Raw genomic sequence first — 14,218 nt, forward strand, 5'->3', positions numbered from 1 at the left:
CCCCCCACACATACACACAGACACACTTTGCCTGCCCCTTGGCACTTCTCTCTCTGGGCCTGCTTCATCCGTGGCTGCCCTGGTGACCTTCCAGAACTGGGTTGGGGAGGGGGCTTGCTTTGCTGATACGGACTATCCTGGGGTCCTATTCCTCCACCCCCACCACCCCCAATCCCACCCTGCCAGCCAGTGCCAAGGCACGAGGCCAGCAAGCCGCAGCTGCCTCCTCTTGGGAGACAAAAGAATGCATTCTCTTTGCACATCGCAAGCCTTTCGCCTTGTGCGCTCGCAACAACTACGCAAAACCAGGCCAGGGTGATTCTCTCACAGCCTCCCCACCCCCATCCCCAATTTGCAAGGAGGTGGGGTTTTCTCCAACCCTGGAAAAGGCATTATGATAGGAGCAAACGAGTGCGTGAGCGAAGGAAAGAACCACTTTCTGGGAGGAGGAGGAGGAGAAAAATCTGCCTCTGCAGATTTTTACTCCCTGCCACAAAATACGCAGCTGTCACACAGACACACACGCACACCAGGAGATCTGCTGTTTTGGGGACAGGCCAAGGCCGCCAGCCTGGGGTTGTAAATCTTGACCCAGAGCCTGCCTCAGGGAAGTGGCCATTGCTGGACGTTTGGATAAAGAGAGGGGGGTCTCGTGCCCAGGACATTCGGTCTGCCCTGCGAAGCTGCTAAGGTCACTTTGGAAGATTATGGGCAACGGCATGAATAAGGTAGGAAATCAGATTTTTAACTTTTTTAATAACATCTTTGCAAAGTTTACAGTAAGAGGGGAAAGAAGAAGGAGAAAGCATGTGAAATGTGCCCCTTCCCCAATTTACATCCGACAATTACAATGAGGATTTTGAGATATTTTGTAAGGTGGTGATTCTTCATTTTTTGGCTTTTGGGAGAAGTGGTCGTATTGTCAACTTTCTCTGAGGACAGTGAGACAAAACCAAAGGTATGCCTCACCTTGATGAGGGTGTTGTGTTCTCTTGTGAGTCACTTAGGAGTGTAGCGGGGAAAGTTCTGGACCAGGAATCGGGAGATGCGGGTTCTAATCCTGCCTCCAGGCATCAACAATCAGCTGGATGACTTTGAATCTGTCACTCTGACATTTATTTATTTTTTCCCTCCACCTCGTTCTTTGTTGTTCTGGCTTTGCGTGAGACGTTAAACCTTAAACTGGGGGGTTTAACCCACAAGTGTGACGTGTTAGGCCTGAAGCAATAAATTACAGGTAGTCCTCGACTTATGACCGTTCACTTAGTGACCAAAGTTACAAACGCATTGAAAAAGGGACTTAGGATTCTTTGTTCACACTTGCGACCGTTGGGGCATTCCCCATGGTTAAAATTCAATTCACTTGGCAACTGACTCATATTTACGACGGTCGCCGTGTCCCAGGGTCACGTGATCCCCTTTTGCGACCTTCTGACAAGCCAAGTCAGCTGGGGAGCCAGCTTCACTTAACAACAACGTTACTGACTTATCAGCTGCAGGGATTCAGTTAACGGTAGCGAGAACGGTTGTAAAATGGGCCAAAATTCACTAAAGTGACATTTCGCTTAGCAAAGGAAGTTGTGGCCTCAATTGTGGCCGTAAGTCGAGGACTGCTTGTGTTGGGCATGCAAAATCAGCTGGTGGTTCAGTCAATCTGAAATGTATTATTTTTTTTCTCCTGTTCTTGGTTGACATATTAAAACCTCTAAACTGGGGTTTTAGCCAGCATAAATATTGGCTTCCAGTGGCCTGAAAAAATAAGAATAGAATAGAATAGAATAGCAGAGTTGGAAGGGACCTCAGAGGTCTTCTAGTCCAACCCCCTGCCTAGGCAGGAAACCCTATACCGTTTCAGACAAATGGCTATCCAACATCTTCTTAAAGACTTCCAGTGTTGGGGCATTCACAACTTCTGGAGGCAACTTCTGTTCTAACTGTCACGAAAGTTGCTTCTCTCCTTGATTAGTTTCCACCCACCCATTGCTAAATAAATTATACTCCGATTTAACGTGATGCCCGACTTGGGTCGGTTTTGGGTGAAGTGATAAATTGTGACCTGTCCGATGCCTTTGTCTCAGAGGTCTTCAAACTTGGCAACTTTAAGACTTGTGGACTTCAACTCCCAGAATTCTCCAGCCAGCATAGTTTAAGACTCTTAAAGTTGTCAAGTTTTGGGTGCTTTTTTTTCAATCAAATTTTTATTTTTTAATATTCTCTATACATATCAACGTGTGAATGGTGTGGTAGCTGGGTAACATACATTTCAGTAGACATAAACATAGTCTTATTACATTTCATGTCCATTGTTCCATTTTATTTATACATGTCTTCTATTATCACCCTTTCTTTCTCAACCATCTTTCTGTCCTTTTGTATATCTTAACATATTAATATATCATTATTATCCCCCCCCCACTATTTTCTATCCCTGTTTTAACGCCCCCCCCTTTTCGTATCGCTATAATATTCAAAGACGTGTTTTCCGCCTGTTTTGTTGTTCATATTTCCTTAGTTAAATCAAAGTTCCATCCTTCATTCTTCCATTTTTCAATATCTCCAGTTTTAGTATCCATCACAATCATTTATACGTTTTCGGTATTTCTATTCATGTTCTTTCCAGTTCTTCAATCCTTATCATTCTACTATTAATACACATGTTTAGATTAATATATATATTTATATATATACTCAGTTCTGGTCGCCACGATGTAAAAAAGATGTGGAGACTCTAGAAAGAGTGCAGAGAAGAGCAACAAAGAGGATTAGGGGACTGGAGGCTCAAACATATGAAGAACGGTTGCAGGAACTGGGTAGGTCTAGTTTAATGAAAAGAAGGACTAGGGGAGACAGGATAGCAGATATCTTCCAATATCTCAGGGGTTGCCACAAAGAAGAGGGAGTCAAGCTATTCTCCAAGGCACCAGAGGGTAGAACAAGAAGTAATGGGTGGAAATTAATCAAGGAGAGAACGTCTCTCTCTCTCATCTATCTATCTATCTATCTATCTATCTATCTATCTATCTATCTATCTATCTATCTATCTATCTATCTATATCATCTGTCTGTCTGTCTGTCTGTCTGTCTGTCTGTCTATCCTCCAATATCTCAGGGGTTGCCACAAAGAAGAGGGAGTCAAGCTATTCTCCAAGGCACCTGAGGGCAGGACAAGAAGCAATGGGTGGAAACTAATCAAGGAGAGAAGCAACTTAGAACTGAGGAGAAACTTCCTGACAGTTAGAACAATGAATCAGTGGAACAGAAGTTGCCTCCAGAAGTTGTGAATGCCCCAACACTGGAAGTCTTTAAGAAGATGTTGGATAGCAATTTGTCTGAAATGGTATAGGGTTTCCTAGGCAGGGGGTTGGACTAGAGGACCTCCAAGGTCCCTTCCAACTCTACTATTGTATTATTGTATTATATTTGGGGCTTTGTAGGCCAGGCTACAGGGTTGTGTGAATCATAAAAATTATGTACACTAATATATATTTTTAAAAAAACTTTTACAGATTCTTCCTGGTCTCTTCCTTGGGAACATCGTAGGTAAGTGAAGAGTCAACCTGTCACAGAGGCGATGAATCAAGCTAGCTGGTTTGAGGGGGTGGGCATTTTCTCAGCTTGGCCAAGATTTTAAGACATGCCCAGCCAGCGGGCAGGTACGTCTACGTCCCCTGTCACCTTCCCCCTGCAAGGAGATGGCTTGGCCTAGTGGTGAAGGCGCCAGGCTTGGAACCAGGAGATGGGGAGTTCTAGTCCTGCCTTAAGCAGGAAAGCTGGGTGGGTGACTTTGGGCCAGTCTCTCTCTCTCTCTCTCTCTCTCCCTCCCCCCTCCTTCTTTCTTTCAGCGCAACCCACCTTGCAGGATTGTTGTAAGGAAAATAGGAGGAGGAGGGGGTGTTGGATATAATTTGCTTCCTCGAATTATTTGTAAAAATAATAATGATGGGAAAGAAAGAGAGAGAGAGAAAGAGAAGGAAGGAGAGAAAGAAAGAGAGGGAGAGGGAGAAGTAAAAGAAAGAGAGAAAGAAAAAGAGAAGGAAGAAGAAAGAAACAAAGGATGGGAGGGAGGGAGGGAGGGAGAGATAGAAAGGGAAAGAAGGAGAGAAAGAAAGAAGGAAAAAGAAAGAAAAAGAGAGGAAGGGAGAGAAAAAGAGAAGGAGAGAGAGAGAGAAAGAAAAAAGGGAGAAGGAAGGAGAAAGTGAAGAAGAAAGAAAAAGAATGAGAAAGAAAGAAAGAAAAAGAAGAAAGCCAGTTGACCAAATAACTAGGAGACAGTGAGTTGTAGTTCTCTCTCCCTCTCCCCCTCCCTCTCCCTCCCTTCCTCCCTCTCTCCCTCTCTCTCCCCCTCCCCTCCCTCCCTCTTTCCCTCTCCCTCCCTCCTTCCCTCTTTCTCTCTCTCCCTCCCCCTCCCCCCCTCTCTCCCTCCATCCCTCTCTCTCTCCCTCTCCCTCCCTCCCTCCCTCCCTCCCCCCCTCTCTCTTTTCAGCCCAACCCACCTCACAGGGTTGTGATTGTGGGAAAAAGAGGAGGAACAAGGAATGTGACGTAGGTCTGTGCATCGCCTTGAGTTATTTAGACACAAAATTAAGGCAGGGTGTGATTTTTAAAGTCCAATCACTAAAAGACATTAATCCTGGAGCTGTGGCCAGGATTAAAAAGGGGGTGGGGTGGGGGGGAGGCAAGTCATGGAGGAGGGGGGTATGTGACAGGAAGAAGAACCCCCACCCCGGAGCCTTCCCCGCAGTCTACGCAGGAGTAGCTGCTGCCTGCACTCCTTGTTTCCTGGCGCTCAGATTGCCCGCAAGCGTGCAATTCTGATGACCTCAGCATGCACTCCGGAAAGAGCAGCCACGGTGTGCCTTTTGGGTGGGCGGGGGCATGGGGTGGGGTGGGGTGGGGGCAGTGATACCCCAGAGAGTAATGCCAGCTGTTCAGCCGGGCCTGAAAAAGGAGCTGGAGACTCCACCAGCTGAACTTCTAAGAACTCTTAAAGAACATCATACACAAACACACACACACACACACACACACACACACACACACTGCTTTGAAAACCCAGGGAAATACATGCAAGTCGTCCTCAACTTACAACAGCTCAGTTAGTGACCATCCGAAGTTACAACGCTGCTGAGAAAAGTGAGTTATGACCAAGGGTGTGTTCCTGTACCGGTTGGTACCGGTTCGCTTTGTGTGTTCTTCGCACATGTGCAATTCAGAGGTGGGTTTCTACCGGTTCAGACTGGTTCGGACCAACCGGTAGTAACCTGGCGGCCCAGGTCCCTGGAACCAGCAGTGACCCAGGCTGGCCATGCCCCCCAAAGAGTTCTCTCGGCAGCTCCATAGGCGCCGCCATCTTGTTTCTGCCATTTTTGTTGCATTGTGCAAGCATGTGCAGCGCTCATCAAATGCACGCATGAGTGAACCGGCAGTAGCAGCAGCCAGAACCCACCCCTGGCATCATTGATCATAATTTGTTCTGTGCATGCACATGCCAGTGGCAGAAGAGATCGGGGAACTGGCCCAGGGGCATGGCCAGCCTGAGTCAATTCTGGTTCTGTGACCCAGGCCGAATCACCAGTACCGGTTCGGCTGAACTGGGCCAAATGGGGAGCAACTCACCTCTGCTTATGACTATTTCTCCCACATATCCGCGCGGTAGCGTTACCGTGATCGTGTCATCAAAATTCAGATGTTGGGAAACTGGCAGGTATCAGAACGGTTTTCTGTGCCCTGTGATCCCATTTTGTGACCTTCTGATGTCCAAAGTCAAGGGGGAAACCCAGATTCAGCCGTGTGGCCGTGTCTAGAAATGGTCCTCGAGTTACAACCACAACTGAGTCCCAAATTTCCATTGCTAATCAAGGCAGTTAAGTGGGTTTTGCCCCGTTTTACGACTTTTTTTGCCACAGCTGTTAAGTGAATCGCTGCAGTTCTAAAGGTTGTTAAGTGAATCTGACTTCTCCATCGACTGTGTTTCTCAGAAGGTTGCAGAAGGAGATGGAGAAGTCAGATTCACTTAACAACCTTTAGAACTGCAGCGATTCACTTAACAACGGTGGCCAGAAAGGCCGCAAAATGAGGCAAAACTCACTTAACTGCCTTGCTTAGCAATGGAAATTTTGGACTCGGGTGTGGTTGTAACTCGAGGACCATACCCCAGGACATCGCAACCGTCATAAGTATGAGTCGGTTGCTAAGTGTCTGAATTTTGATCACGTGACCACAGGGAAACTGCAATGGTCGTAAGCGTGAAAAACGGTTCTAAGTCACTTATTTTTCACTGCCGTTGTAATTTCTAACAGTCAGTAAGCGAACGGTTGTAAGTCGAGGACTGGCTGTAAATACTTTTGCACGAAAAGGGTTCCCAGAGGCTGAGCTGCAAAGCAGAAAGGAAAATGAGTCCACAGCTGGAATAAATAAACCACAGGTTTGATCTGGCAGATGTGGATCGACCGATTTGTGGATATCAAATGATGCACGGGGCTCGGAATTAGGATTTGGCAAAGGAACATTGGGTTTATTTAAGAAAAGTGGACAGTCACTCATCAGAAATGGTATAGAGGTTCTCCTGCTTGAGCAGGGGGCTGGACTAGAAGACCTCCAAGGTCCCTTCCAGCTCTATTCTATTTCTGTTCCATTCTGTTTTGTTCTAGTTATTCCAAATTCTATTTGGTTCTATTCTATTCTATTATAATTATTTCAATTTCTATTCTATTCTATTCTATTTATTACAGTTTCTATTCTATTCTATTCTATTCTATTCTATTCCAATTATTTCAATTTCTGATCTATTCTATTCTATTCTATTCTATTCTAATTATTTCAATTTCTATTCGAATTATTTCAATTTCTATTCTATTCTATTTATTTCATTCTATTCTATTCCTATTATTTCAATTTCTATTCTATTCTAATTATTTCAATTTCTACTATTTATTTCAATTTCTTCTATTCTATTCTATTCTATTCTTATTATTTCAATTTCTATTCTATTCCAATTATTTCAATTTCATATTCTGTTCTATTCTATTCTTATTATTTCAATTTCTATTCTATTCTATTCTATTTTTATTATTTCATTTTCTATTCTATTTATTTCAATTTCTATTCTATTCTATTCTATTCTATTTATTTCAATTTCTATTCTATTCTATTCTATGCTATTTTCTATACTATTTTCTATTTTATGCAATCCATGCCATGCCCTTCTAATGGCCCAGCTATTCTTATGCCTGCTTCAGGATGTCCCAGTGGGTGGAGCATGTGTGGCACAGATGCCAGGCCTCCGCGCATGTGGGACGCTCTGTGTGCTGATGTGTCAGCATTTCTGCTGGACATGCGCTGAGAGCATCTGCGTAGAATGGGGAGGGAAGGAGGCCTCTAACAATCACTCTGTGTTCCTCCTTCTTCTCTCCTAGATGCCAAAGACCTCGATCAGCTGAGCAAGAATGATATCACCCACATCGTCTCCATTCACGAGTCCCCACAGCCCTTCATTCCGGTACGGAGATAACATGCGGGGGGGGGGAGCGTCTAACGTGACAACCCGAGATACGGCATCAAGCTGGAGGCAGCAGAATTTCCAAGGATGTTGGTCCTTGGAAATCAGGCCCACTGGAAGTTATGAGGCTTGCGTCTATTGCATTAAATGCTTAACTTGAAACCACAAATCATAACCATATTTTAACGACCCCCTAATCCTTTGTAGGGTGGAGTCTGGGTAACTGACTGGAGCTAGCAGAGTGTTTTAATGGCTGGATGCCCTTCCTGTCACCGGTGCGGAGTTTTGTTCAGCAGATATATTTGTTGTGGCCATCGGAGCTGGCAGCAGAGTCGGACAGTGAGGAGGTTGGGGAGGAACCTGGGCCAATCCTGGAGTCTGGGGAAGGCTCGGATGAGGGCTCTGAGTTGGAAGCAGAGACAGGGCCGAGGCCGTCTGGCAGTGATCAGGTGCCTTCGGAGCTAGTCAGCAGTGAGGCAGAGGAACAGCTGGAGCCTGTTCTCAGTGTGCGCATGCACAGAGCTGCCAGACGAAGGGAACAGCTAAAGTACAGGGGTCGACTTGAGAGTCAAAGCCACAGGTGGACGGTGAATGGCCCCTCCCAGAGGACATAAAAGAAGAACAAAAGGGGAGGGGACTTTTGCGGGAAACGATTCATTCGTTCTGTCGTTAGATTCGTTTCAGGAGTGTGAAGATCTGTCCGTGAATCTCAGAGACTCTGTGCCAAGCCTTTCCTTGCACAGCACCTTCCTTGGAAACTTATTCACATGGCAGCTTTCCAAGCTAGATAAGGTCTGTGGTCATAAATGCTCCTTTGAAAGACTGTTTGCCAGGCCTTTGCGGAATATGAATGGGGAGAATTCATGTTCGTTTAATAAAAGGGGTTTTGTCAGGACCAGGACTCTTCTTTATACTTTTTGGGGGAAGCCTAGGTCAGAACAATATTCTCATTGTGCCAGAGAGAGAAATACCTGCCTCTACCTAGGATCAAACTCACAGCCTCCTGGTTGTGAGGCGAGAACTCCGCCTCTAGGCCACCATACCTACGTTCCCTCTAAGGTGCGCGGCTGTGCGGCCGTGCAGGTGGCAAGAAAACACCGCGCAGCAGTTTTCAACTGCCGCGCAGTGATTTCTACTGCCACAGGCTCCGGAGGTTGGGGAGGTCCTTTGCAGGCACCTAGAACGGGCCGCCTGCAAAGGACTTCCCCAGACTTGCTTTGAGGAGCACGGGGCGACTGAGGCTAGTTGTGAAGCCCCAAAGCCCCCACCGCCACCGGAAGAACTGCTGCCACCTCCTCTAACAGGCAGCACTGCCGGATTTGCCGCCCGGCGCTGCGACTGACTTGAAGCCGGCAAAGCTCCAGCCGGCATCCCTGCGCGTGGCAGCGCCGCCTCCCCTCCGCTCGGAGCACCTGAGCTCAGCGCTGGGTTACCCCTGCCCCCTCCTCCTCCTCCGCCGTGCTTTTGAAGAGCCATGAGGATGCGGGAGACAGTAGGAAGGCGGGGGGGCAGGGGGAAAAAAGCCTCATGGCTCCTCAAAAGCACGGAGGAGGAGGAGCGGGCAGGGGTAACCCAGCGCTGAGCTCAGGAGCAAATCTGGTGGTGCTGTTGGAGGAGAAGGAGGTAGCAGCTCGTCGGCATCTTCAGCAGCAGCCCTGCCCACAATGAAGAAAGCAATGATGGAGCAGATCCACGCAGATGATGTCGCTGCAACATGACTGGAGGAGGAATTCTGGGAGTTGAAGTCCACAAGTCTTAAAGCTGTCAGGTTTGAAGACCTCTGCGTTTTTTTTCTAGGGGTGGAAGGGTCTTGTAACTTGACAGCTTTAAGACTTGCACACTTCAATGCCAGAGTTCCTGAGCCAACAGGACTGGAGGAGGAATTCTGGGAGTTGATGTCCACAAGTCTTAAAGCTGTCAGGTTTGAAGACCCCTGGGTTTTTTTCCTAAAGGGTTAGGGGTGCAAGGGTCTTGTAACTTGACAGCTTTAAGAGTTGCGTGCTTCAAATGCCAGAGTTTCTGAGCCAACATTTTGGTTGCTAAGCAGGAGCGTTGTTAAGTGATACTGATATTATATAACACTTTTAATTAAGCGAGTACCTTGAAGAAACATAACTCTGAGTTTCAAATAATACTGATTTCGTTGTTGTCTTAGGTGACATCTGTGAAAAAAATTCAGGTGCTCAGGCATGAAAATGTGCCGCTCAAACACTATACTTTTCTGCTCACATCGAAAAAAAATTAGAGGGAACATTGCATACCACTCCAACTTACAACTGAATCCCCCAAATTCCCCTTGCTAAACAAGGCAAGTGAGTTTTGCCCCGTTTTACGACCTTTCTTGCAACGGTTGTTAAGGGAACCACTGCCGTTGTTAAGCCAGTCACATAGTTGTTAAGTGAGTCTTAACAACAACAAGCTTCCCTGGTGACTTTGCTGGTTGAAAGAAAGGTCACCAGAGGAGATTCTGACTGTCATAAATATTTTGACCTAGGCTTTCCCAAAAAGCACGAGGCAGAGTCCTGGTCCCCACAAAGCCCCTTTTATTAAACGAATGTGAATTCCTCTCATTCACCTTCAGCAAACGCCTGGCAAACAGTCTTTCAAAGGAGTATTTATGGCCACAGACCTCATCTAGCTTGGAAAGCTGCCCTGTCAATATTTCCCAAATGAGGTGCTGTGCAAGGAAAGACTTGGCACAGAGTCTCTGAGATTCACGGACAGATCTTCACACTCCTGAAACGAATCGAAGAAACGAATCGTTTCCTGCAAAAGCCCACTCCCCTTTCGCTCCTCTTTTATTTCCTATGGGAGGGGCCATTCATCTTCCACCTGTGGCCTTACTCCTAAGTCGACCCTTGTTCCTTAGCTGTTCCCTTCTCCTGGCAGCTCTGCGCATGCACACGCTGGGAACAGGCTCCAGCTGTTCTTCTGCTCCACTGATCTCCGACTCCGAAGGCAGCTGATAACTGTCAGACAGCCCTGGCCCCCTCTCTGCCTCCGACACAGAGCCCTCATCAGAGCCTTCCCCAGACTCCAGGACTGGCCCAGGTTCCTCCCCAACCTCCTCACTGTCCGAATCTGCTGCCAGCTCCTCTGGCCGCTGGCAAGCCACAGCGTCCAAAGTTTGATCACGTGACCATAGCGTGCTGCAATGGTTGTAAATGTAAAAAGGTCACTTTTTTCAGTGCCATAGTAACTTCAAACAGCCAGTAAATCAGGGGTGTCCAAACTTGGGAACTTTAAGACTTGTGGACTTCAACTCCCAGAATTCCCCAGCCAGCTGGCTGGGGAATTCTGGGAGTTGAAGTCCACAAGTCTTAAAGTTCCCAAGTTTGGACACCCCTGCACTAAATGAACGGCAAGGACTACCTGCTTGTCTCCCAGTTGCGAGCTGTGGAGAACCGAGAAAAGGATTGGTATTATCTTCAATCCCCATGATGGGATCCCCATTTCTCTGATGGGATCATGCTTCCCATCATCCCCAGCCCCCCCTCATCCCCACACTAATGCTAGCTAGAGGTGATGAGGTAATATTGAACTCAGAGATATCAAAGTGAGAAGATCTGAAGGACTTCCGAAGTTGACTTCAGGTTCTGGAGATGTTCCTCAACGCTATTGATGTTCTCTTCTAGGGAATCACTTATCTTCGGATCGTCCTGCCAGACACACCTGAGGCCAACATGTAAGTATTTATTTTATTTACTACCTGATAACCCGGCGCTGCCTGGGTATTTATTTACCCCAACCCTCCTTCCCTGAATGTCGCCCCAATTTCTGATGTTGGATTTTTCCTCCTTACCAGAGGGAGCCCCCATGTGGAGTACTGTGAAGCCGTTACCATGGCAACTCCACAGCGCTGTACAGTAGAAGCCATTTTAAGGCAGTACGGTAGAAGCCATTGTAAGGCACAACAGGCTGTATCTTAACAGAACACATACCCTGGGGAGTGTTAGGGGTGTCTTACCACCACAGTATTTTTCTCCAGAGAGTAAGTCATCTGTGTACCAAATTTGGTTGAAATTGCTCAAGGCATTCCAGAGTTATGCTGGAACATACACACACAGAGCCGTTTTTATATATATAGATTCAGCCATGTTGTTTTCTTTTTAACGAGGAACAGATAGCGGGGTCCATCAAAACATAATCTAGATTCAGCATCTTCTTTTAATGACCCCATAATCCCTTGTGGGGTGGAGCCAGAGCATCTGAATGGAGCAAGCAGAGTGTTTTAATGGCTGGATGCCTTTCTTGTCGCCAATGCGGAGTTTTGTTCAGCAGATATATTCACATTGTGCCCAGAGGGAGAAATATCTGCCTCTGTCTGGGATGGAACTCCTGGCTGTGAGGCGAAAGTTCTACCGATAGGCCACCACACCACTCCTAAAACATAATTCAGATTGATTGTGTTATAATCCAGGTAAAACAGAGGTAGAGCAGATCGGAGACTCCGGTTCTTTGAGTTGTTCAATCTTCTCGTGATAGATATTGCTCTAATGCAGCCTTCCTCAACCTCGGCCATTTTAAGAGGCGTGGACTACAACTCCCAGAATTCCCCAGCCAGCTATGTTGGCTTTAAAACATGAGGACTTGAACTCCCAACTTCCAAGATATGTGGACTTCAATTTCAGTTCTGGAGCCCTTTAAGATGTGCAGACTTCGACTCCCAGAATTCCCCAGGGGATTCTGGGAGTTGAAGTCCGCACATTTTTAAAGGGCTCCAGATGATCACATGACCTAGGGACACTGCAACCGTCATAAGTCCATGCCAGTTTCTAAGCATCCAAATTCGGATCCCGTGACCACGGGGATGTTGCAGTGGTCGTAAGTGCAAAAAAGGACCATAAGTCACTTTTTTCAGCGCTGTGGTAACCTCAAAGCAGCCGCTAAATGAATTCTTGTACGTTGAGGACTAGCTGTAGCCAGAGTTTTCTTTTAAAGCGTCATAAACCTTTTAAAATATCGTGGTTTGCTTCCTCCCAATTTTCTCCCCGTCCAGCAAGAAGCATTTTAAGAAATGCATCCGTTTCATCCATTCCTGTCGTCTGCAAGGAGGAAGCTGCCTCGTTCATTGGTAGGTAGAAAAATGGGGGGGGGGGCAGAGGGGGGGAGGTTTGTGGGCCTAGGGTGCAGAATATGTCTGGGACCCACAAGATGGGTTTATGAAGAGTGGGATGTTTGATAGTATTGTTGGAAATATTTAAAAATGCATGAGCAACCTTAAAAGACAATAAAGAGCCAAAAAAAGACCAGAAAAACTATTGAAACAGGAGATAGGAGAGGAATAGACAAGGAATGCAAATAGAATAGAATAGAATAGAATAGAATAGAATAGAATACAATACAATACAATACAATACAATACAATACAATACAATAGTAGAGTTGGAAGGGACCTTGGAGGTCTTCTAGTCCAACCCCCTGCCTAGGCAGGAAACCCTATACCATTTCAGACAAATGGCTATCCAACTTCTTCTTAAAGACTTCCAATGTTGGGGCATTCACAACTTCTGGAGGCAACTTCTGTTCCACTGATTAATTGTTCCCACTGTCAGGAAGTTTCTCCTCAGTTCTAAGTTGCTTCTCTCCTTGATTAGTTTCCACCCATTGCTTCTTGTTCTGCCCTCGGGTGCCTTGGAGAATAGTTTGACTCCCTCTTCTTTGTGGCAACCCCTGAGATATTGGAAGACTGCTATCATGTCTCCCCTAGTCCTTCTTTGCATTAAACTAGACATCCCCAGTTCCTGCAACCGTTCTTCATATGTTTTAGCCTCCAGTCCCCTAATCATCCCCTAATCCTCTTATTTAGTCCCCTAATGTCCCAATTTAGCCTCCAGTCCCCTCATCCTCTTTGTTGCTTTTCTCTGAATGAACAAGAAACTAACAAGGTAGAAAAAGAAACAAAAAACAAAACTCAGTGGGACAATGCTATTAAGATTTATAGAGGCACAGAAAGAGTAGAGAGGAAAAAAGAAAAATGGTATCCAAAAAAAGAAACCAGCCAAAAATAAAGAGAGAAACGATAACAGAATTGGAAGGGACCTTGGAGGTCTTCTAGTCCAGCCCCTGCTCAAGCAGGAGACCCTCACAGAATTACAAAATAACAGAGTTGGAAGGGACCTTGGAGGTCTTCTAGTCCAGCCCCTGCTCAAGCAGGAGACCCTCACAGAATTACAAAATAACAGAGTTGGAAGGGACCTTGGAGGTCTTCTAGTCCAGCCCCTGCTCAAGCAGGAGACCCTCACAGAATTACAAAATAACAGAGTTGGAAGGGACCTTGGAGGTCTTCTAGTCCAGCCCCTGCTCAAGCAGGAGACCCTCACAGAATTACAAAATAACAGAGTTGGAAGGGACCTTGGAGGTCTTCTAGTCCAGCCCCTGCTCAAGCAGGAGACCCTCACAGAATTACAAAATAACAGAGTTGGAAGGGACCTTGGAGGTCTTCTAGTCCAGCCCCCTGCTCAACCAGGAGACCCTTACAGAATAACAAGAGTTGGAAAGGATCTTGGAGGTCTTCTAGTCCAACTCCCTGCTCAACCAGGAGACCCTTACAGAATTATAGAATAACAAGAGTTGGAAGGGACCTTGGAGGTCTTCTAGTCCAGCCCTCTGCTCAACCAGGAGACCCTTACAGAATTATAGAATAACAAGAGTTGGAAGGGACTTGGGAGGTCTTCTAGTCCAACTCCCTGCTCAAACAAGAGACCTTTACAGAATTAC

General features: G+C 46.4%; 1 protein-coding gene across 1 annotated transcript in view; it reads left to right on the forward strand.

The window, feature by feature from the left end:
• Nucleotides 1–438: 438 nt before the first annotated feature.
• LOC309390111 (dual specificity protein phosphatase 15-like) overlaps nucleotides 439–14,218 on the forward strand; it is a gene marked incomplete at its 3' end in the record, with an annotated part of 32,623 nt that continues 18,843 nt past the window's right edge. Inside the window, exons 1-5 of the mRNA XM_081949191.1 lie at nucleotides 439–728; nucleotides 3,507–3,540; nucleotides 7,416–7,498; nucleotides 11,134–11,183; nucleotides 12,498–12,572. Coding sequence (XP_081805317.1) covers nucleotides 708–728; nucleotides 3,507–3,540; nucleotides 7,416–7,498; nucleotides 11,134–11,183; nucleotides 12,498–12,572 — 263 coding nt within the window. The 5' untranslated portion in view covers nucleotides 439–707. The remainder of the gene's footprint in view (nucleotides 729–3,506; nucleotides 3,541–7,415; nucleotides 7,499–11,133; nucleotides 11,184–12,497; nucleotides 12,573–14,218) is intronic.

The sequence above is a fragment of the Natrix helvetica genome, assembly GCF_964273705.1.
Source record: "Natrix helvetica genome assembly, chromosome: 3".
NCBI lineage: Eukaryota > Metazoa > Chordata > Lepidosauria > Squamata > Natricidae > Natrix > Natrix helvetica.